The sequence below is a fragment of the Somniosus microcephalus genome, chromosome 3 (genome assembly GCF_052327205.1).
Source record: "Somniosus microcephalus isolate GS21.2 chromosome 3, FLI_Smic_1.0, whole genome shotgun sequence".
In the NCBI taxonomy this organism is placed as follows: domain Eukaryota; kingdom Metazoa; phylum Chordata; class Chondrichthyes; order Squaliformes; family Somniosidae; genus Somniosus; species Somniosus microcephalus.
Window position 1 is genome coordinate 104,192,834 of NC_140989.1, and position 25,831 is coordinate 104,218,664.

Here is a 25,831-nt window from a genome sequence, read left to right on the forward strand (position 1 = left end):
CCAGTTTTGGCCCGGGACTACAGCACAGAGAAATGGCAGCCAGGAACGATCTGCACACGGCAAGGACCTCTAATGTATACCGTGGACGTTGGAGAGAGCATTGTAAGACGCCATGCTGACCAGATTCTAGAGTCACTGGAAAACGTCAAATCCACACCACGATCCGATACATCTGGTGATGAAACCGAAGTACCAATTGCATCTACCTCAGAATCGGTGATATTGGAAGCAGACGAACCAAACAACGACGTTGATCCTGAATCAACTTTGCCAGAAGAACCTGATACCCCAAAGAGGCGTTATCCGGACAGAATCAGGAAGCCTCCTCAAAGACTGAATTTATAATTGCTTAACTTCAGCTAATGTATATAGCAACTGTAATTGTAAATATGTTATTTAATTATTAATCGAATGTTATGTACTGTTTAGCTAAAAGGGGAGGAATTGTAGTGTATATACTTTGAAGAAGGAACTATATTCTGCAGCCCCTGTATACTGCAGTACCAGTAGTGACCACCCCGGTATATAAGCCTGTGTAGTAACTTTGTATAGTAGTTCCAGTTTTGTCTCCATTCAGTAAACACCTGTTATAACCAACTCCTGCAGTCCGTGTCTCAATTACACACGGACGTTACATATACCCTTCACACTAATTTTATCCCACTTAATATTGGGGTAGTTGAAATCCCCTACTGTTACTGCCCTATAGTTATTGCACTTCTCAAAAATCTGTCTACATATTTGTTCTTCTATCTCCCTCTCACTGTTTGTGGGTCTTAGAGGTGGAACCTGCACATGGTGAGTCACTGGGCACGAGTGGGCTGCAGCCAGGGCAGGGGGAAAGGGTAGCGCAGGTGCCAGCCCCCCCCAAGAGGGTGATGTCGCACATGAGTTCTGCTGCAGAGAACTCAGGTGTGGACATCGATGGGACGGCCTACAGAAGAATGCTGATGGGTATGCACAATGAAATGCTTAGTGCATTGGCAGGCCTGCTAAAAAGCCTGAATACAATGTCAAGGAACTTGGAGGATGCCAGCACCAACCTTGCACAGGGCTTTGCGCAGAGCTTGGAGTCCATGATTACCAGCATGGAAGGGGTGGGCAGATCCATTAGCGCACTTGTGGACCCAACCATGATGCAGCATCTGAAGGCCAATGTCTCAGTGTCCATTACAGCACAAGCACAAGACACCCTACATCTGAGTGCTGCAGTAAAAGTTCAGACTGAAGCCATGCAAGCTCAGACTGCTCTCATGCAGGCTCAGCTTGCTGCTGCGCAAGCTCAGACTACTGCTATCGGGGTTGCGTTTGCCAGTGTGGAAAGGAGCTTGTAGGGTGTCACAGCAGTCCAGCAAGGACTGGAGGGAGTGGCAGTGGCTCCGTGAAGCACGAACCAGCTGTCCTCTCTCAGGATGACAGCATTTGTCCTCTCACCACTTCCATGCTGACAGGCAGCAGCAGTGCCTTTGCTGCTGCCTGTCAGCCAGCCAGCCCAGACTGCTGCCGCCCATGTGAGGTGGGGCAGTCCGCAGCCGGGCCTTCTAGGCCAGAGGTGCTCAAGGTCATCCTGCAAGGCCATCTGCAGTCTCCCCCACTGAAAGTCTGCAGCCTTCCACCAGCCATGCTGTAGCCACTGGGGTAGCACTTCGTAGGAGCACTTGGACAGGCAAAGGCACATGGAAGACAGGCACTGAGGGAATGCACAAAGGTGATTAGTTGACTTTGTTAGGTTATATTGGATGCATTGATGGATAAAGTTGGATTGGAATGTTTCTTTTGTGGTGCCTTTTATTTCATCATTGTGGCCACTGTGATGGTCAGTAACAGAGGGAAAGGAAGGTGTGGGACTATTGTTGAATGGGGAATTGGGGTTGCATTCACTGGTACCGCAGTGGGATGAGTCGATCACGGACAGCCCGGGCAGAAAGGGGCTGTCTGGGTTGCCTCCTTCCTTCCGTTTCCTCATCTTCTGCTTCTTCCTCTTCCTCCTCCTACTATTCCACCTCCTCCGCCTCAGCTGGTCGTCTTATGCCTGGTGGCAAGGGCTGTTCCCTTATGATGGCGAGATTGTGGAGCATGCAGCAGATGATGACAAATCTTGAGACATGTTCTGGTGAGTACTGCAAGACTCCTCCAGAGCAGTCCAGGCAGTGGAAGCGTTGTTTAAGGATCCCAATGGTCTGCTCTATCAGATTCCATGTGGCAGCCTGGCTCTCATTGTACGCATGCTGCCCACGTGTGGTTGGATTGTGGAGCAGAGTCATGAGCCTAGTGGTCAGCGGATAGCTCTTGTCGCCCAGTAGCCACCTCTGGTTTGTCTTTGTGGCTCAAAGACTGAGGGAACAGCGGACTGGCACAGAATGAAAGCATCATGACTGCTGCCAGGATACCAGGCATTCAACATCATGATGAGCTGATCATGGTCGCACACCAACTGCACATTCAGCGAGTGGTAACCTTTGCGGTTGCAGGACAACTCAGTATTTAGAAGGAGCGCCCGCAAAGCCACGTGCATGCAGTCGATGGCGCCCTGCACCATGGGGTAGCCCGCTATCCTGGTAAAGCCACGTGCATGCAGTCAATGGTGCCCTGCACCATGGGGAAGCCCGCTATCCTGGTAAAGCCACGTGTATGCAGTCAATGGTGCCCTGCACCATGGGGAAGCCTGCTATCCTGGCAAAGCCACATGCGTGCAGTCAATGGTGCCCTGCACCATGGAGAAGCCTGCTATCCTGGCAAAGCCACATGCATCCGTCTCTCTGGTCAGGGAGAAGACAATGAAGTCCTCTCTCCTGGCATAGAATGCGTCTATCATCTCTCTTGTGCAGCAGTTAATGGCAAACTGGGAGATGTTATAGATATCACCTGCTTCAGCCCAGAAGGATGCCAATGTGAAAAGGTTCAGGGCCACGGTCACCTTTACAGTCACTGGCAGCGCTGTCCTTGCCTGGTGTGAGGCTGCAGGTCTGGTTGCAAGAGGTGGCAGAGTTCTGCGAGCACCTCCTTCGTAAAGTGCAGTTGCCTCACAGGCTCAGGTTGAGGTAAGAGAATTGTTCTCGGTAAACCCTAGGTGGGTAAGGCCACCTGCTGAGAGCCCGTCACCCCCTCCTCCTCCTCCCCCCTCTGCAAGCAACTTGTCCTCTTCTTTGCTGTCTCTGCTCCATCTCCCTGTCATGCTGCAGGCCAAGGGGGATGATAACTTGACCAACTCTGACTGGGAGCAAGTGGTCTGACCAGAACCCTTGAAGTCAGAACCAAGTCCTTCTCCACTTCCAGCATCACTCCCTGTCACTTGACCAACTTTAAACAACTCGAGAAATCTCCAAACAGTTCCACAAACTTACACAGAGCCAGTAGAAATTAATCAGCAACTAACCTGTAAGTAGGTGATGATCCCTTTAAATATCACTGGTAGGGGATCCTTGCAGCTGCTGAACACTTGTTTAGCTGTGTGAGGTTAACACAGGGCATTACATACAGCGTTGAGGAGGAAAATGGCAGCGCTGGTGTCAAATCAGCGTTGCACACTGATTGACATCATGATCTGCCTATTCTACATATTTTGGTGCACGCTCCCAGCGCCGACGCTAACGCCCTCACCAATATGGCATCTGGCATAGCCCAGAATTGTACACTCGTGGCTCGGATGCCATTTTCAACCCAAAATGGCACTCGTAACGCCCAAACAGCAGGCACTACGCAATCGAATTTTTAGTCCAATGTTTGCAATGAGTGAGTAATTACAAACATGTTTCAGAATATATTCTTAGATATGCAGAACAAATGAAAACAATTCTTTTTGAAAGACGCTCTAAAGAAAATGGAAAATTGTAGCCTTTTTTATGCTTTGGCATGTTGCGAATAAAGTGACTGCCTTCTTTAAAGGTCAAATTCAGAGAAATTACAAAATGAGTCAGCCATCTTTATTTGTAGGTTTGGAATTATTACTTTGTCGAACTTCAAGTGTTTAAAGAAACTACAAACGACTTTTGTGAACTAGCTCAATCGTTTTAAAAGGTATATTATGCAGCTTTGCTTGTTTAATTACAGCCAAGATACTTCAATCATTTTTAATTAGAAAATTTATCCTTACAAGATAACTAATCTGTGAGCTGTGTTGCAAAGCAATACATGAATTAAAAGCAATTGGTTTGTACAGTAATTAAATTACTGAGTTGTATAACAGTAGATTTCTCTTAAGTATATAACTGATAAGGATATATTTAGTTAGGTCTAATTTTGTGATATTTAACTCAATATTACCCACTTTAACTGTTTCCATAATAATTACATAAACAGATTTTGTGCTCAAAAATGGTTATTCAAAATGATATTTTAGAGTAATTAATTAATTATATCTATGCAGTTTGCAATTATGAAGCTTGATGATTTAAATAGCAATGTCTTATACTAAAGAATAGAGAGAAAAGAAAGACTTGCATTTTTATTGCGCCTTTATATGACCACTGGATGTCCCAAAGCACTTTACAGCCAATGAAGTACTTTTTGAAATGTAGTCACTGTTGTAATATGGGAAACGTGGCAGCCAATTTACACACAGCAAGTTCCCACAAACAGCAATGTGATAATGACCAGATAATCTGTTTTTGTTATGTTGATTGAGGATAAATATTGGCCAGGACACCGGGGATAACTCCCCTGCTCTTCTTCGAAACAGTGCCATGGGATTTTTTTACGTCCACCTGAGAGGGCAGACGGGGCCTCGGTTTAACGTCTCATCTGAAAGACGGATTTAGATACATTTAGAATGATGGACTAAATTTCTTTGTTTGCAGTAAAGAAAAATCAAGCAGTTACATAAATATGAAAAGGATAGTCAGCCCTGCTTCTACCACTCCCTGTGGCATATATACCTACCCATGGGCCAATGTTTCAGGCAACATAATTAGACCTTAGATCTAGCTGGACCAAATAGTTAGTACTGTTTATTTTATAGGGAGTTTCATAATATCAACTACAGTCCTTCCAATCTAAGGAACATATTATAACAGTAAAGATCCAAAGGCCAATTTGGCCAGAGATTCATGAGCTGTTTTAGGCTCCAAGAACCAATAAATCAAGATTTATGATAAAAAATATGTTTTAAAAAATACAGAAGATTGCTCAGAAATTAAGGGGTTACCCTTGAAATGAAGGTGAATTAGAATCTCTGCAGCCACCAACTAACAAGCCAAGGAGGAATAATATAGATAGATATTCTGGAGGTTTGCTTGACTTATGTTTTGGAGGTTTGCAGAATCTTTCCTTAAGAGATTAAGTGGGTTGGGCACAATCTCTGTAGGAGTAGATTGTACACGGTCTCTGGAAGTAAAGGAGTTGGTGGGCCAAATGGCCTTTTCTAAACAGACAGGTTGCACTGACAGGTACTTTAATGTCACTAACTGGAATACTAATTGTATATATTATAATAGTTGCATATTTATAGCTGCCTCTTGCTTGACTTGAGGAAACTTCAATACCTAGATTCATAGAACTCTTTAAATTAATTCTTTGGATATTGTGCTTAGTGCTTTCTGATTCCTTTTTTAATCAGTCCACTTCAGAAAACTGTAAGATAAGTTTTTGTGGTGTTCTTTGAATAAGCATATGGATTTAATTAGTGTTGCTAATGAGAAGCAAAGGAAGTTGTCAGATGTCCAGCGCTCAGAGGGTTCATATAGAAAAAGAAAAACAAGAACGCAAGCTGTCAGTACTATCAACAACAACAAGTTGCATTTATATATTTTAAATGAATCTCCCAGATATGTGACAAACGCCGTGTTTCATTTTCTCACAAAGCTCCTGCTGAAATTACATATTAAAATCTGGAAATATAAAATATATTTATGTAACCAATTTTAACACATTCCCATACTCTACAGGCAAACTTATGAAAAAGGGCAGAAGAAGATCAGCTGATCTATTGTCCCGTCCCAGCACAGTGTAACTTCCACACATCATCTGCCTCATGCCCCCAACTCCCTGCACAGTCACGCAATCCCGAGAGGCAAAAAAGCACAAAGAAAAAATCCTAGGTTAAATTAGGAAAAAAAACTCTGGGAAATTCCTCTCCATCCCCTGAAGGCAATAAAGCAAACTCCAAGACTATGGTGACTGCTGGTGATACTAGTCCACAATGACACACCTACCCATAGATTTTTGCCCACATGTCTCTTCATGTACTCATCCACTAACTGTGTCAATCTCAGCCATGCATTATCAGTTCAATTTTGGCAACCAACCTGTTGAACAGTGTGATGTTGTGAATTTTGAACTTTTCATGAGTAGATTTTAAGGAGGGACAGAATTTAAAAAGAAAACTTCTTTGTGAAAGGAACCCATTCAAGTGTGGGCACCCAGTGCCAGCATTAAACACTCCTGGGTCAGGTGTATCATGGTTGGATGATCTGACTGGACCACAGGAAGCATTATCAGGTCCTGCTCTCATCTGCCAAAATTGCTCACTATTCCAGAACCATTCTGGAATGCAAAGATAAATCCTGGCTTCTATTCTCCACTGCTAACCGTCTTCTTAAACCCCTCTCCACTGTCTCCTCCACCCTCACCTCCGATAACAAGTATGAGGAGCTCATAGATTTCTTTGTCTCTAAGATTGAGACCATCTGTTCAGCTGCCTCTGCCACTTCCCTTTTTTTCCCCTAGTCCACCGAGCCAAACTTCCTCTAAGGTTCCCCCCCCCCCCCCGCCCTAGCCCTGAACTCACATCTTTCTCCAGTTTCTCTCCAATCTCCCCTCATGATCTCTCCGCACTCATCTTGTCCATGAGACCCACTTCCTGCTCCCTCGACCCTATTCCCACCAAACTGCTGACCACCCAACTTCCTTTTCTGGCTCCCATGTTAGCTGACATTGTTAATGGTTCTCTCTCCTCAGTTACTGTCCCCCTCTCCCTCAAATCTGTCGTCATCACCCCTCTCCTCGAAAAACCAACCCTTGACCCCTCTGTCCTTGCAAACTACCGCCCCATCTCCACCCCCCCATTCCTCTCCAAAGTCCTTGAATGTGTTGTGGCCTCCCAAATCCGTGCTGAGTTAGCAGATCTCAGATAGAACATGTAGAGTTCTGACAGTTACACATATGCAATGGAGGGAAAAATCAGCCTGAGTTTCCACTCATGATCGCGATCCAGTGACTCCTGCTAGAAAACGGATGTTGGGTGAGGATGTGTGTGGGCTCAGTTGTGATGCCCCACAGTCAAACAGCCACCAATCACTGTCCAAAATCATACATAAAACACGGTTACTTGGGGGAGCGGATGGTAGCCAAGTCTGTGAAACTGTGGGCCAGTATGAGCAGCACCTTTCGGAGAGAAGAAGAGAAAATTGGAAGGGAAATAAATTTAAACTACAGCTGGAGTGAGGGGCTAAGGATACGGGAATAATGAAGCATTAACTTATAAAGTCAGTATCAAAGATGTTACCTTCAATTTCGCCGCAAACTTTTGGCCTTCAGTAAAATATTACCAATTATAGGGGGTGGAATCTGAATTAGAAGACAATGTGAAGGGCAGAGTACTCTTTCAGTAGAGATAAGACAATTATGGATGATGTGAATAGCATTCAAAAACAAACCAAGGGACTGTGGAGAGAAGGTGTCAAATAATGACACTCAGTGCTCCACCTCCCTCTGTACCAGAATAAAATAAAAAATACCTTTGACAAAAAAATGCAGAGAATAAAATGCTCTATTACAGGACTTGTATCATTAGTACAAACTGTCGTGGTGTATGCCCATGACCTCACATACAATGAAAATGTTTTACACAAAGCAGATTTCCTGGAATTAATCTAAAGCACCTAAAGGATGGAGGTGCAGCATGTATTCAGAATGAATTGAATATTCTTCTTTAATTGTTTAAGCAATAAAGGGATGGAACATTGTGTTGTACCACTTTTTTGATTTACGTATTTAAATACACATACTTAATGAGAGAATCTTTTGCCTCACCCCCACCACCACTCAGAAACAAACTTCACTCCCTTCAGAACAGAGCCTCCTGCTTCATCAAACTGACATTTCCATTTTCCACATTTCTTGTTGCCTCTGAGTAAGAGTTAAAAAAAAGGGTAAATTTTATGAGCTCGAGCTTCCGGTGAGAGCCTCACTCGATGGGAGGGCTGATCAAACAAGTAAACATAGAGGTCAGCGCACCAAATCACAACTCTCCCAATTTTCCAGTCATTAAAATGAATAGCCGAAAATTTGGGACATCTGTGAGCTGAGCGCATTGACCTCTGTGCTGGATTATCCAATCGAGACTCTTGTTGAGAAAGGCTCTGCTCCAGGAGCACTAAATCATAAAACTTACCGTTAAATGTTAGTTACTGCTGCCTGTTGAGACTCTCCAAATGCATGTTCGCTTAGAACTCATATAATAGCCATCAGAGAGATAATATAATTTAAACCACTTTCAAATCCATGGTCATAGAACAAAAAGACAATGGTCTAACCAATCTCACCATACAGTGTGAAGCTTTGTGTAGATCAATCAAAAATGTAGGGCTCGAATTTTAACTCCCGGGCGGGAACGCAACAAAAATAGCCCTGTGTCTGTCTGGGAGTGGCAGCAGGCAGCAGACAAAAATGGCCGGGAAGTTGGCAAGAAGCAACTGCACAACCATTAAAATTGGGTGGCAGGAGGCCGCCGCTGAGGACCCTGGGTGAACGGTCCCTGAACAAGGTAAGTGCTCTGCGAGAGGAATCCCGGTCAGGAAAGGGGGGAGAAAGCCCAGGGCAGGAGAGGCCCAATGTTTCCTTGTGGGGGCTCAGAGGAACACTCGTCTTGTCTACAAGGAATATTAAAAAAATTACTTTGCTGGGCCTCACTGACCCTAGCTGCTGTTCCCAACAGGTTTGGCCAGGCAAGGAAGCCACCACTGCTCCCCAACTCAAGCCTTGGGTTCAAAAGACAGATGAGGCCCCAATGACATCATCAGAACCCAATCTGCATATTTAAAGAGGCCCCCCCAGATTGATGTGGGTGTCTTTGCCGCCTACAATTTAAGATTGCAGTCGACCTGATCGGGACAGGAAAAAAGTGGGTAAGTCCCCCACTCCATTTTAACTGCCCCTGGTTTCCACTAGATGGAGGAGTTAAAACAGAGCCCATACTGTTTTAGAAGAATATTCCTTATGGTATTTGCCTTCTCTTATCAAACCAAGAAAGCTATTCAATTATCCTTATATAATGATCCGTGTTACAAGTTATTGTGGCTGTATGAACAAAAACCCAAGGCAAACAAAATCCTTTGAAAGTTTATCCAATCTTTATTTTCTACTCGTTCAACAGAGCACAGAGTGAGTCAGATCAATACAAGATAGTTAATTTGTTATTCATGTAAACACCTTTAATGAGTGTGGGGTGTCTGTGGTCACCTGTAAAATGTCACTTAATGGTATCTCTCCTAAGCTGAAAATTATTAAATATTCTAAGTTCTAAATCCCAAAACTGAAACAGTAAATAATGCAAACAGTAACAGGACTTAACAGGCCAGACAGCACAAGGAGAACGATAGTTATCTGTCAATTTGTCAGTGATTCTAACCAGTGCTTAATTTATTAGCTTGGTATACAAAGGTCCAGTATTGCAATTCCTTATTTCATGTCCAGCATTGTTTAACTTTGTAACCAAAATAACGTGCTTTACCTCCTTCCATGGCCTTACTAACATTGTGACAGATCCAGGGGTCATCCGGTTGAGTAGTGGAAATCTGGAACTCTCTCCCCCTAAAAGCTGTTGAAGCTAGGTCAATTGAAAATGTCAATTCTGAGACTTTTTTAAAATTTGTTTGTGGGATGTGGGCGTCGCTGGCAAGGCCAGCATTTATTGCCCATCCCTAATTGCTCGAGAAGGTGGAGGTGAGCCGCCTTCTTGAACCGCTGCAGTCCGTGTGGTGAAGGTACTCCCACATTGCTGTTAGGGAGTTCCAGGATTTTGACCCAGCGACGATGAAGGATCAGCGATATACTTCTAAATCAGGATGGTGTGTGACTTGGTGGGGAACTTGGAGGTGGTGGTGTTCCCATGCGCCTGCTGCCCTTGTCCTTCTAGGTGGTATAGGTCGCGGGTTTGGGAGATGCTGCCGAAGAAACATTGGTGAGTTGCTACAGTGAACCTTGTAGATGGTACACACTGCAGCCACGGTACGCCAGTGGTGGAGGGAGTGAATGTTTAAGGTGGTGGATGGGTTGCCAATCAAGCGGGCTGCTTTGTCCTGGATGGTGTTTTTGTTAGGCTAGGGTATTAAGAGTTACGGAACCAAGACAGGTAGATATAGAAACATGGAAGATAGGAGCAGGAGTAGGCCATTCGGCCCCTCGAGCTTGCTCCGCCATTCAATGAGATCATGGCTGATCATCCAAACTCAGTACCCTGTCCCTGCCTTCTCCCCATATCCCTTGATCCCTTTAGCCTTAAGAAATATATCTAACTCCTTCTTGAATATATTTAATGAATTGGCCTCAACTGCCTTCTGTGGTAGAGAATTCCACAGGTTCACCACTCTCTGGGTGAAGAAATTCCACCTCATCTCTGTCCTAAATGGTTTACCCCTTATCCTTAGACTGTGACCCCTGGTTCTGGACTCCCCCGCCATCGGGAACATCCTTCCTGCATCTAGTCCTGTTAGAATTTTATAAGTTTCAATGAGATCCCCTCTCATTCTTCTAAACTCCAGCGAATATAAGCCCAATCGACCCAATACGTCATTCCTGCCATCCCAGGTATCAGTCTGGTGAATCTTCACTGCACTCCCACCATGGCAAGAACATCCTTCCTCAGATAAGGAAGTTAAATACTCATACATGCTGATAGAAACAGATATTAAAGGAATTGACGCTCCTTGATGGAGTTATGATACAGATCAGGCATGATCTAATTGAATGGCGGAACAGGCTCCAGGGGCTGAATGGCCTACTCCTATGATTGAATTTGCAAAGACCAGCTGGCCTGCCTCCAGCCCATGGTGATAGGGGCCTGTTGTTAAAAGTGCTGATGTAATAATAGGCTGTGTTCCATTACGTCTTCAAGATTCTCCCATTGACTTTGTTGCAATTGTTCCACCTTCAGTTAATATCCCGGGTATCTTTGTAAGTAAAGGGTAAAATTGTGGACGCCTTATTTTGAATGTTCTAGTAATTACATTCTTATTGACATTGAAAATGAATCATTTTAATTGTCTGTGGCTTTCAATTCACAAAAGGTTATCCCATAAGTGAAAGTTACAACTTTTAATAGTGTTTGTTTAATAGAAAAGCTCAGATAAAGAAAACATGTTGCTTGTCTCATTAAGAAGCTTCTACTGTCTGTAAAAGGAAACATCAGGGTAACTGACAATGTACTGGTACTTCCTCCTCGTGTTGCTTTTATACAATATGGACAGTTGGCATCTGCCCTGTTTCAGTGATTGCGCAATCCTAGCACAGTGCATCTTATCCTAATTTTACAAACTTCTTCCGATACTACGTGACTCTGTGGGAAGGAAAGTCTCACCTTCCCACTGTCAATCATCTTCGCACTCCTCTGCGTTCCCAGCAATTGGAGTTGTTCCCATGTTTGTGACCACATCATGCTGCTATGCAGCATGCATGCTGCGAGACAACGCAGGGTTACTGTAACGGAGCAGCCTGTGCGCGTGTGTTTTTATTATTATTTATGAAATTCCCCAAAGATATCAGATACTCTTTAACCCTTTGAGAGGGCTGCAGTAGTGGTTTTACATTCACGTACAAATGTACCAAATTATTTCAATCAAAGAAAATTGTGTATTTTTCTTGAATCCTATTGTGTGGAGTATCAAACATTAGAAATGTACAACAACCAAATATTTCTCCAAAACCGCATTTATGATCGGCATAGTGCTGATTACTTTGGAAAGTTGCTTTGCCTGCCCAGAACTCAGCAAATTGGAATACTGAAACAAAATTCACCCCAGTACAGTGAATGAGCAGCTTCAGGCAGAGGTACAACCACGAATAGAGCTGGGGAGACATCACAGGCAGTTGGCGAGGGTGAGGGGGTGGAGGGGGGGTGGAAACATAACCTATGCCGAACAAAAATAGGGGGAACTCCAGTGGCTGCTTCTATGGTTTCAAGAGTGTCAATCCCTTTAATATCTGTTTCTATCAGCATGTATGAGTATTTATTTCATATAGCTAGTATAGAATACTCTTCACAGCTGAAAATTATAATGTGCGCACTATGTCAATAAATATTGCACAACTTGCATAGCTGTGGCCATTTTTCACCCTAGGTTTAATCTCAACACAGAACCTGCTGCTATAAAGGTCACTAATAGCACGTTAATAAAACATTCTACAGTCTCCGAATGGACATCCTAACCATTATGCGCTGTAGTACACTGTTTGTGTTGTAGCACTATGTGTTTTAAAATCCTTAAGTTATCAAAGCACTAAAGTAATGAATAAACTGCTTTACTCTTGAGAATTTTAGGTTTACAGTTTCAATGCCACATAAAGCTTGTACATTATGTAGAACATTTTGGTGACTTTGAGCGATTTCTCCTGTACTTTTTTTATTGGTATATTGAGAAGCTCTTACCTTCAGTCATACAAGGTACTGATAGTAATAAGGCGCCCCATATGATAGAGCACTGGGAGTTTCAAACCATGTATTTTGGTATATCTGGAAAAACTCACTCCAAACGTATTTGTACGCTTTTGAATAGAGTGTAAAACTTGTACATATCTGATTCCAATTTTCTCCCCACCCCCCATGAACGTGCCTTCTGGTGCTTCATCCATTATTCACATGAACCTAAGCAGTATTTTTAGACTATTCAACTGTGGAGACTATTACAGCTGAGCCCCATCATGGTCTAACCGACAGTTGCACACATGCTTGATCACTGGATAGCAATGAGAAGTGGGAATCCTGGATAATTCTTTAGCTCCCTAGCTCAGTTCCCCATCACTGGCCTGAACAAGCCTTCCCCAGATATTAATGAAGGTCCAGTGCATAGAAATGAAGTCACAAATTGTAACACATTGCTTGCACATGCATGTTTGTTTTTCTGTTACTCCAGCACAATATTAAATGGGTTCAATTTCACAGCACCAGAAGCCTAAGGTATCACAGAAGCACTTACAAGGGGACATAAGATGACAACTCACCAATGTCAACCAAGACTAGAATATGCAGCTGGTTCTCTAGTAGAACAACAACAACTGGTATTTAACGTAGCAAAACGTCCCAAGGTGCTTCACAGGAGTATTAAAAGACAAAAAAATTGACACCGAGCCACATAGAGAAATTAGGGCAGGGGTAAGTCTTAAAGAAGGAAAGAGAGGTAGCGAGGTGGAGAGGTTTAGGCAGGGAATTCCAGAGCTTAGGGCCTAGGCAACAGAAGGCATGGTCACCAATGGTTGAGCGATTATAATCAGGGATACTCAAGAGGGCAGAATTAGAAGAGCGCAGATATCTCGGGGAGTTGTGGGGCTGGAGGAGATTAGAGATAGGGAGGGGCGAGGCCATGGAGGGATTTGAAAACAAGGATGAGAATTTTGAAATCGAGGCGTTGCTTAACCGGGAGCCAATGTAGGTCAGCAAGCACAGGGGTGATGGGTTAATGGGTCTTGGTGCGAGTTAGGACACGGGCAGCCGAGTTTTGGATGACCTCAAGTTTACGTAGGGTAGAATGTGGGAGGCCAGCCAGGAGTGTGTTGGAATAGTCAAGTCTAGATAGAGGTAACAAAGGCATGGATGAGGGTTTCAGCAGCGGGTGAGCTGAGGCAAGGACGGAGACGGGCGATGTTAGGGAGGTGGAAATAGGCGGTCTTAGTTATGCTGTGGATATGTGGTCGGAAGCTCATTTCAGGATCAAATATGACACCAAGAATGTAGAATATGGCACAGCACACACTAGACTATCCTGGGCTAGAGTTATGCTCTTAAGTGATGTGTGATATTATCAGTTACCTTCTCACTCCAGCCACTAAAACCAGAACAACTTCCAAACATCACTGCACACCTTAAATTTTAATACAGCAAAAAAAAACTTTATTGAAAGGAATACAAAATACATGTTTCTGAATCCATGGCGACTCGCTGAAACAGAATACATTTGATAGCAGCATATATACAGTGTCAGTACAATGTCTCGGAACAGCATTGTAGAAGGTTGACAAGGTGCTCAGTATTCTCATGGCAAGCTTAAATGATTGTTCAGAAAGATTAAAGAATTATGATTTAAAAAACAATTTGTGATCTTACAAGTTTATTTCTATGACTTTTTTAAATGGAGAGAAATCGGTTTTGTTTTTACACTTGTGACATAAAACGAGGGGATTTCACCAGGTTTTGACTGTACTTTATAATCATAGCAATACACAGAACTACTAAGAACACGCTGTAAATACTGTCCTTTTGATTTTGGTACAGAAACACTATGGATCATTCTCAGTTAATGAGCTGCCAATTCTGGTGTCATCTGCAGGAAACTAAAATTCTGTAAATACAGTAGAATCCATACAAATGCAACCATGAGACCAGCATATTCCTGAAAGATGTAAATTGTTCCTGTGTCCCAGTTCTGATTCTTACACTGTCAGTAATGGTGCAGTCAGACCTGTCATGGCTGAGTCTGATTCTGTTGTCCATCCTAATCTATTGCATAGTGTAGGATTCCACTGCATTTACCTTTCTGCAAAGGGAAGAATTGCATCAAGCGAATTCTGTTTAATAAATATTGGCCTGCATCCATGATGGTGCATCATTGCCTGACAAATGATAGGACATGGGCTTATGCCTAGGAATCTTCACATGACAAGTGGTAGGCAGTGAAAGGCAGGTAAGGCGCATTCCCCACGAGGAGGAAAGGAACATTAGCAGGTGAGTCACCCTGAGTTTTTCTCTCACACATGCAGATGAACCTCCTTGCTAGCCGGTCACAGAGTGGAATTAATGGAGTCCTGGTAATAGGCCACTTGCCCACTCTCTCAGCCAAGAGACAGATAATAGCCATAATACCTCACCCACAGCACAGTGCAAGGCAGAACCGAGAGACGGAAGAAACTAATCCAAACAAAATGGGGCAACAAAAATAATTCACAAATATTCCCTCAGAATATATGCAGGATTTGATGCTTTCCAATAGTGAAATGGATGGAATCTTACTACCAGGTCCCCTTTTTAAAAAATGAAGCAGTTAAAAAGAATTCAGATTAATTTTGACATTCCTTATTTCTACGCTTTGTTTTTTTAGTTTGTTGTTTACACAGTGCATACTGATGATATCATCAAGGGTACAGCTTGGAGGAGTTACCAAGCCCAGTGGTATGATGGAGCTGAATGAACGCACGGACAGCTGAAGCTGTAGCACTCTGGGTTAATGATGGTATCAACTGATGTTAATTGAGCTCCAGCACACTGTCAGAATCAGTAAATACTCCAAGACACTGCTCCTGATGATGTCATCAGGACTAAATGCTTAAATAATTACAGTCAAAAAAAATTAACAGAAATAGCCACGGAAAAACAAACAGGCATTCAAGCAATCGTAGTCCTATGTAACGGTTTAATTTTTTTTTAAGTGTTTTTGATGATGAGGCTCTCTCATTGACAACTCTCAATGCATTCATTAATTTTGTTTAAAAAAAAGAATAGTCTGTCACGTTATCGTGAACACCGTAAAGCTTGTTTGTTGGCCAGCAGGAAGGGCAGAATGACCCAACTGCAATCCTAAAGGGGCCAATTAAGAAGAATGGAAAATGAGTTGTCAGGAATTTCCAACTTACAAGCCAAAAATCCCTGAAAGGTAAAAAAAAACAAAATCTGCTTGGCAGTATTCAAAAGAGTGGCAGGTGTGAGTGCACTGCAATCATTTCAATAACAATTTGAACAGTGAGGTCATCCTATAAAAACTAAGCTGCTCTAAGCAGTTACCAGAAGTGCTCACCTTCCCCTCCCCCAGATCATCAACAATGCCCCTTTAAGGTTTTGGGTGGGGGAAGGTCCTTATTTCTGATTATGCATATATATTTGACACTGAATTTGTAATTTAGCTGTTAGCCCTAAAAAAAGGCATTGTCCTGTTTATGTGGAATGTCTTCATTTGCTCTCATTGATCTGACACTCGAGTTCAATTAACCCACAAAATTGCTCTCAGATGCTCTCAGACATGAGGCTCTCTCACACGTCCTGCTTTCATTTCCTTCCAGCCATTCCAGTGCAGTCCCATACTAAAATCTCCATAAGAATTTGGAAATCTTACAGGATCCTATGAAATCCTATAAGACAATAAAAATTCTCTAAAATTCCTATAGGATCCTATCGATTATTGAACAGGAGTTCCTTAGGGAATATTTTTATGGGATTCTAACTATTGACTAGTGGAGATGTCTCACTGCATTGCACAGCTTCAAGTGTTACATATGAAAATTCTATAGAAAAAACAGTGCATTGCACAGAGTAATTCTACGGGAAAAGTGCCTTACCAGAGAGCTTCTTTATATCAAATATTTAAATGGTTTTAAGTTATGAATCTCATACTTTTCAAGCACTAACTTTAGAAAAATTACATTACATTGTTTCCCTTCAAAAGGGAGAATGTCCACGTAGTTTCCGTCGGTTGGAACTTCGTCGATGGTGCTCCGGTCTCACCTTGCTGAGCGGGTGAGGCAACCTGTGTCAGTTTTTACTCCAGTGGCTCTGTCCATCTGTCTGTCCAGCTGTGTATCACTGTGGCTGTAATTGAGACAGATAATAGCCGTAATACCTCACCTACAAGGATAAGATTTGGCGAATTAATAGACAAATATAAATCAAAACAAAAGTTTGAATTCCAAAGAATTCAGGAACAGTTTAAAAAAAAAGTGAAGCTTTACTAATTGTAATCACTAGCACCAATAGTCCGTTCGTTCATCACAGGTATAGCAAGGGTTCCAATCCTCCAGGAATTAATCTCCTGGATACACAGGAGAAACATTCATGGGGACATTGAAAATAGTATTTTTTATTTGAACACTTGTGTTTAATAGTTATAAAAATATTGGACCTGGGGAAACGGCTGTTTGACCGACAGTCAAGAATCATCCAATCAGGTAATGAAGAGTCTGTTCGCTTTCCAATTGGTTTGGGAAGGGAGTGCACCATGGGGATGGACGTGTCGGGTGAACAATGGTGGGAGTGTGGGGTCAGGGTGGTTGAAGGCAGGCGTTCAGGAATATGTCCAGCCACAGTAGGCAGCCCTAGGTATAGCAGCCATCATATGACCTCTTTAGCCTAGCAAGCAGCAGTAATCTATCAACTCCATAGCAATTGGTCTGGCACTACTACAGCGTGTTTCAGCAAAGCTCATCTTGCTCTTGCCTTCCACCTCTCCCAGCATCTCAGCTGGCAAGTGACCTAACATGTGCATCTGGCACATCAAAAGTTCCAGGCAGCAGCAGAACCTCAAACCCTACAAAAAGATAGACGTGGTTTGCTTAATTCTACTTCTGCATTACTGCTTTCACCCCAAAGTGTCACTGCTGATTGCATTCTGTGCAGCAAATCTTAATAAAGTATAGGTATGTGACACACAAATCCAGCTTCACTCAACGATCAGGTTAGAGTTATGGGATTTTCAGTACTCTCAGGAGTTTAATCATTTACATGAGCTAATTTCTGACCTGCTTTGTTCTGTGCCTGATTTTAGTTATGTAAAATCAGCTGTAATGAATGAAAACAGTCCCTATTTCAAACAAAGTATTTCATGGTTTATGCACCATCCTATTCAACTCAGTCTCCTCTACAATTAGACACACATGGTCTACAAATGAAACAATAAGAGGTGACCTTACTATTTTCATGCAAACCTAAATAAATCGATAAAAGATTAATTGTTTTGTAGATTGCACATAAATACCACACAGCAGATTGTGCTGGATAACATGATCTATTTAACTTGCCGTAGTTTGTTTGAAATTGAGTTTGGAAGACAGAGCTTTCAGAATGGATGTTAGTTGTTCAATGTGTCATGGTGATAACTTCAAACAAATATCACATGATCAGCTTCAGCTGTCCTGCATCTTACTATTGTATCACTTTGCTTTTAAATGGTATCTCAATAGGGTACTGTGCCCTTCTCAATACAGTTCTCAGAGCTTGAGCGCAGTGCTTATTTTGCTATTTAGCTTGTTTTTCAAATCCAGTATTTGATTTCCACAGTATTTTTGAACCTAATAGCACAATTAAATACTAAAAACCTAATTTGTAATTTTTTTTTTTTTTAAAAACAGAAACCTGTACTATTTGGGTGAGAAAAAAAAATTTTAAAAAAGAAAACGCACAAATATAACAGAACAGTATATCTTAGGATCATAGGAACAGGAGTAGGCCATTCAGCCCCTTGAGCCTGTTCTGTCACCCAGTTAGATTATGACTAATCTGTACCTCAACTGCATTTACCTGCCTTTGTTCCATATCACTTGATACCCTTACACCAACAAAAATCTACCAATCTCAGTCTTGAAAATTTCAATTGGCACAGCATCCACAGCCTTTTTGGAAGAGAGTTTCAGATTTCCACTATCCTGTGTGTGAAAAAGTGCTACCCAATTTTACTCCTAAATGGTCTAGCTCTAATTTTAAGATTATGCATCTTTGTTCTGGATTCCCCCACCAGAATAGTTTCACTCTATCTACCCTGACAAATCCCTTTGACATTTCAAACACCTTGATTAGATCACCCCCTCAACCTTATCAACGCAAGAGAATACAAACCAAGTTTATGCAACCTGTCCTCATGATTTAACCCTGGAAACCCTGGTATCATTATGGTGAATCTGTGCTGTACCCCTTCCAAGGCCAATATATCTTTCCTGATTAAAACAGAAAATGCTGGAAAAACTCAGCAGGCCAGGGAGCATCCGTGGAGAGAGAAACAGAGTTAACATTTCAGGTCGAAGACCCTTCGTCAGAACTGGAAAAAAGCAGGAAATGGAATAGATTTTAAAGCAAGTTTAGGGGCTGGGAAAAGGGGGAGGGGATGAAAGAACAAAAGGGAAGGTCAGTGATAGGATAGAGAGCAGGAGAGATTAAAGAGACATTGAGAGACATTAAGAGATATTCAAGGCAAGAACAAAGGATGGCTCTAGATGGGGTGTGAATTGTGCTGGCAGAATGAAGGACAGCTGCCATGTGGGAGGGAAGAAAAAAAGGCCAAACAAAAAGTGTGGATAAATATATATATATATATATATATATATAAATATAAATAATAGGGGCCAAGGTTATGATCTGAAATTGTTGAACTCTATGTTGAGTCCAGAGGGCTGTAGAGTGCCTAATCGAAAGATGAGGTGCTGTTCCTCGAGCTTACGCTGAGCTTCCATGGAACAATGCAAGAGGCCGAGGATGGTGAGGTCTGAGTGGGAACTACGGTCTAAGGGGGACCCTGAGCTTCCGGTCGCCTGTCATTTTAATTCACCGCTCCATTCCCACTCCGACCTCGGCCTCTTGCATTGTTCCACGGAGCTCAGCGTAAGCTCGAGGAACAGCACCTCATCTTTCGATTAGGCACTCTACAGCCCTCTGGACTCAACATAGAGTTCAACAATTTCACATCATAACCTCGGCCCCTATCACATATATATATATATTATATATATATAAAAAAAATTTAATCCACATTTTTTGTTTGGCCTTTTTTTCTTCCCTCCCACATGGCAGCGGTCCTTCATTCTGCCAGCACAATTCACACTTCATCTAGAGCCATCCTTTGTTCCTTAACCTGTCCCGTTACCACCTCCTCTTGCCTTGAATATCTCTTAATGTCTCTCAATGTCTCTTAATCTCTCCTGCTCTCTATCCCATCACTGACCTTCCCTTTTGTTCTTTCATCCCCTCCCCCTTTTCCCAGCCCCTAAACTTGCTTTAAAATCTATTCCATTTCCTGCTTTTTTTCAGTTCTGACGAAAGGTCTTCGACCTGAAACGTTAACTCTGTTTCTCTCTCCACGGATGCTGCCTGGCCTGCTGAGTTTTTCCAGCGTTTTCTGTTGTTATTTTGGATTTCCAGCATCCGCAGTATTTTGCTATTATATCTTTCCTGATGTTCGGTGCCCAAACGGTAACTCCAGTTGGGGTCTGACCAAGGCTCTGTACAACTAAAGCATAACTTTCTCACTTTTAAATTCCAATCCCTTGAGATAAAGGCTAATATTCCATTATCTTTTTTGATTGTTTTTTGTATCTGTGTACTAGTTTTTAGTGATTTGTGCACCCATAGATCCCTTTGCTTATCCACAGCTCCTAGTCTCTCACCATTAAAAAAATATTCCAATGTCTTTCTCAGATCCAGAGTGGATGATCTCACACTTCCCCACATTGAGCTCCATCTGCCATAGTTTCCTCACTCACTGAACCTGTCTATGTTCCTTTTGTTGCAACTTTCTGCTCCCATTAACACAACTTACTGTGTTGCTCAACTTAGTGTCATGTGCAAACTTAGATAAACTCTCTATTCCTTCATCCAAGTTATTAATATATATGGTGAAAAGCTGAGGTCCCAGTACAGATCCCTGGGGAACACCACTTGTCACATCCCACCAATCAGAGTACAATCCCTTTATCCCTACTCTCTGTCTCCTACCTCCCAACCAATTACCGACCCATATCGCAAGGTTACCTCCAATTTTGTGCACTCTCATTTTTGCTTATAATCACTTGTGCACAGCCTTATTAAATACCTTCTGGAAGTCCATATAGACAACATTCATAGACAATCCCCTATCCACCATGCCAGTGACCTCCTCAAAAAATTCAACTAGATTAGTCAGACATGACCTACCCGTCACAAAGGCTGACTCTCTTTGATCAGCAGGTGCTTGTCCAAGTGTTGTCACTCTGTCTCGGATAAGAAATCCAGTAACTTTCACACATCTGATGTTAAACTGACAAGTCTGTAGTTACCTGGTTTCTCCTTCCTTTCCTTCTTAAATAATGAAGTGACATTTGCAATTTTCCAATCCAAAAGCACAATTCCTGAATCTAGAGAGCTTTGGAAAATTATGACTAATGCATCTGCAATTTCTTCACCCATTTCTTTTAATACCATGGAATACCATCAGGTCCTGGAGATTTGTCTATCTTAAGTCCCATTATTTCTCCATTACTTTTTTTTCAACTTATTCCCTCCCCTTGACCCGCTGGTATTTTGTCCTCTTTCTCCATTGTGAAAACAAGTAGAAATTACTAATTTAACAAGTCTGCAATTTCCTTATTATTCATTACGGTCTCACCTGCATCCGTCTTTAATGGGCCCACATTCCTCTTTACCACTCTCTATCTCTTAATATATTGGGGGGAAAAACCTGTTAGCTTTGTTATCCCTTGCAAGTTTTTTTTCATTATTTTCTTTTTGCATCTCATTACTTTCGTTGTATCCCTTTGTTGCTTTTTATGGCACTCCCAGTCCACTGGATTTCCACTTTTTCTTGCATTTGTGTAAACCTTTACTTCTAGCTTGATGCTGTCTCTTACCTCAATTGTTGGCCATGGTTGCTTAACTACACAAGTGGAGCCTGTACCTTTATGCGATATGTACTGGTTTTGTATTGTACCAAATAATGCTTTAAATAATTCATCCATACTAAATGGTGAAGGAGCAATGGAGTCAATATATTCTTTTCACCTGCTGAGTATCTCCAGCATTTTCTGTTTTTATTTTTTCATCGTCATTTTGTAGCATAAAAATTATTTCCGAAATATATTTCAGCAGCACAAATCATATTTCATAAAGTCTCTTATTAATAAAGAAAGAGGGATGAGCATGCAGCCTAGGAGCAGGGCCCAGTTCAGTTGGGCCGGATTTCAGCCAAGCCCAAAGCTGGTCTGTTCACTCCCTGCATCTCAATGGCAGTAAACAAAACCTGGCTCTGTGCTAACAGATGTTGCCTACTAATATTTTCATATGGTTATTGAAAGAAGAAAAAAATAAGATAGCCCAGAAAAGAATTAAGTTAGACACCCCAGAATGATCCCACAATAACTGACTTTAGCTGGGCCATAAATGACATCAGTGGCTCAGGAAAAATCAGCAAGTGTGTTGATTTTGGGTGAAGACAGCATTGGACTCAGCTGTGATGCCTCCCACAGTTGGAAGGTCTGATGATATTCACTATCTAGGTTGAACGTGAAGAATGACCAATTAGGCAAGATATCAGTGAGCTGCCAGCTCCATTACAGCAACAACTTGCATTTATATAGTGCCTTCAACATAGTAAAACATCACCACGGTGAAAGTGGACACTGGGCAGCAGCAGAAGAGAGTTAGGGAACGTGAACAAAGGCAAGGTCGAAAAGGTAGGCTCTGGCAAGGGTTTTGAAGGTGAGGAGAGAGGTAGGACAGTTGAGGGATTTTGGGGAGAAAGATCGAGAGTGTTGAGTCAAGACAGTGAAGGCTCTGTCACTGGAATAGAGGAGAGCACACACTTGCACATAGGACTGCAGGGAGAGGTGGCAGAGGCCAAGAATGATTGTAAATGAGGACTAGGATCTTGAATATAATGGGTTGGGGACAGAGAGCCAATTGAGGTGGGCAGGATAGGAATAGTAGTGGAGTGGGGCTCAGTGCAGGGCAGGATCAGGTGGCAGAATTTTAGATGAGTTGGTATTTACATAGGAAATGCTCAGCAGGTCAGTCAGCATCTGTGGAGAGAGAAACAGAGTTAACGTTTCAGGTTGATGACCTTTCGTCCTGAAACATTAACTCTGATTCTCTCTTCACAGATGCAGTCTGACCTACTGAGCATTTCCAGCATTTTCTGTTTTTATTTCAGATTTCCAGCATCCACAGTATTTTGCTTTTGGAATTTATGTAGGTGGCACTTGGAATGTCATCAAGGAGAGCATTGGGGAAGTCAAGCCTGGAGGTGATGAAAGTATGGGCGGGGGTTTAGTGGTAGGAGTGAGGTAAAAGCAGAGACAGAGGTGCAAATATGCGATCCTAGTAATGGATAAGATATTGATAGGGCTTGAAGTTCAGCTCAGGGTCAAACAGAAAAACAAGTTTGCACAGCTTCTGCGAGCAGCCAGGGAGGGAAAGGGCTATAGTGGGAGACAACAGGATAGTACTGGCCTTGCCAATCTTACACTGGAGGATGTTCCACGACTTGATGTCAGACAAGCAGAATGGAGTCGAGGGTTGTGGCAAAGAGACAGAGCTGGATGTCATCAGCATACATATGAAAGCTTAGAACCATAGCCCAGAGTCAGTGCCCTTGGGAGACGTGAGGGAAAGAAAAATAATAAAAAAGAACACTTTTTGTTAAATTCAAAGCGCTCCAAAAATTGAACGCAATGCAAGCAAAGGTCAGGAAATGGAGAGAGGGGAAGGATAAAGTATTTATGCTTTCACCCCAGCTCCACACTCACCCTGCATAATAACCACTCAGTTATATGTTCACTCAGTTGATAGAATCCAATCCCTTATAATCTCCACTGGTGGGAACAGACTATTTGATTCACTGATTGAAGAGCTGGGTGAAAGCCCTAATAAAGAATGTGGTGGCGAGCAGCTCATCTCACCTCATCATTTTACACGCTTTTTTAATGAAGTACCAAATCGTTGTGCCATTGCAAACTTTGTTATTTTTACAAGTTTCGAATAACACTGAAGTTCTCCACGCTTTTCTTAATTGGCCTGAAGGCTGGCAGAGAATGGGGCCATTTAATGATCATGGAATGGAGTGAGAGGGAGGAGGGAAAAGGGGAAAAAAAGGGCTTGTTATGTAAAGTTTAGTGATTCAGGAAAGGCCCCATATGTTGACTGCATTTCCTTTTTGATTACCGTTTAATTAGTTTCTACAATTGATGGCACTGTTTCTCAAGGACATACATGTAGATGATTGTGCCATCTGCCTGTAACATGGCTCTCAAGAATTTCAATTAGCTGCTTTATTTCTTCCTACAAGCAAGAAACCAGAAGCGGAGCCCCACCCTTCTGCTGTCGTTTTTATTGTTCGTCATTAAACTAAAAGTGGCGGGGTTTTGTGGGCCACAGCTAATGGACTATTCTATTTTGTAGCTGACGTTATTTGCTGTGCCTCCCACAGGCCACCAAACAAAATGCTTTTTAACCTTTGAAGACAGGTGTCGTGAAAATACTTTCAGAACTGCTGGCTCTTAGCTCACACTCGTCTCTCTGCTGGGGTAGTGGGCCCAACATCCAGGCTTTGACAGCTAGTCCTGAACTCTAGCTGTTCCAAAGGGTAAATAATAATTTAAAAAAGAGTCAAAGTGCTTTTGCTAACTTTATTCAGTTGTGAATTACTACTAAAGATAAATTGTTATTAAAAAAAAAACCTGAAAAAAGAGTCTGAATAGATAAAACAGGTCAATTTAACAAAGCAAGGTGACTAAAATCTCTGGTTTCCTATGCTTTGTTTTCCTATTATAGCCTGATGTAAATGAGGTAGTCCCAAAGACAGTGCAGAAAATGGGGGGAGCATGCTTTGGTTTAAATGTCTGTCTGTGCACCCATGCATCCATATGGAACCTGCCTGCTGTTTAACTAATAAACGAGCAATTTTAACGAGAGAAGGAGTTGGCTAAATTTTAGAGGCTGAAGCTGAGAAAAAAGAATGTTGCATACCAAACAACATCCCTGATTTTACGCCACTACAACCTGACATTTTAATGAACTTTATTTTTCAGAACAATTTGGTCGGTTAGCTCAGCACTGGCCGGAGATCAAACCTTGATCTTCCTGATTGGGAGAGCAAAACGGGGTCATTTCAAAGTGCCAGCTGTCAATATATAATACATATTACTCAAGATGGTTGATTCTTGTACTGCACCCTGCCCTCTGCATAGACTGTAAGCCTATCATGTTGGGGTGGGACAGTCCCATCCAAGGACATTGTCACTGTTATCAATGCTGCTTATTGGCTGATCCACCAGGATGTGTGGGAGTGGACCTCCCAGCCAGTGCTCTCTGGCTCCTACTGACAGCTTAGCCTCAACTAACAAAACCTGTTCTCTAGAGGAAGTCTCAGTGTTAACAGCCGCAGATATGGGGATTGGAGGTCAGATCTCTGAACTGGGAATTCTCTGTTCTTGCATTGGAATAACTCCTACCATTGGCAATCAGCAGGAAAGTTCAAAATATTAAATGCAATTTAAACAGTGCAATTATTGAAATGCTTTAAGGTATGTTTATTTACTGAAACGATTTTTAAAACTAGTTATAGCAAAAAGAATGCACATAGGAGAATCTGCATCTAAATAGTTAACAGGAAACACAGCACAGTCAGGGTTAAAGTAAAAAAAAATAACTAATGTCTACCCCAACTATCATTTGGCTGACAAATGTAATTACAGGACTTGCTTATTACACCCAAGTCATTATTTATTTAAGTATATCTGGCCTTTTGCAGAGAATATGGTCTCTCCAACACCCCCCCCATCCCCCGACCACCACCCCCACCCTTCCCCCAACCCCTGACATAAAAGTTTTACAACTGAATCCAATCAAAACAAGTTCCACTGGTACATTGGGCTACTGTCCAAGAAATGTACATTTCATGAGCTTGGCTATTTTGCCTGAAGCTAGCAATGTGTCTGGACATGAGTAGCTCATTTTTCTGACCAGGAAGTTTGAAATTGCGAAGAAACCCTCCAAATCACTTTGCATCCCTTTACGTAACAGCTTTCACTTTAGGCATCATCGCCATTTAGATCAATCATTAATAATAATTCCACGCTCAAGGGTTACAGTGTTAATTGACAGAGCTTCACTCAAAGTAGATCAAAAAAAGAATGCATACATAAGCAAGGGGATACTATGAACAGTTAAAAAAAATGAAGATAA

General features: G+C 42.3%; 1 protein-coding gene across 1 annotated transcript in view; it reads right to left on the bottom strand.

Moving 5' to 3' along the window:
• Positions 1-14,021: 14,021 nt before the first annotated feature.
• bcl11aa (BCL11 transcription factor A a) overlaps positions 14,022-25,831 on the bottom strand; it is a 172,931-nt gene continuing 161,121 nt past the window's right edge. The window contains exon 4 of the mRNA XM_085981417.1: positions 14,022-16,759. Within this exon, the coding sequence (XP_085837543.1) occupies positions 16,715-16,759 (45 nt within the window). The 3' untranslated portion in view covers positions 14,022-16,714. The remainder of the gene's footprint in view (positions 16,760-25,831) is intronic.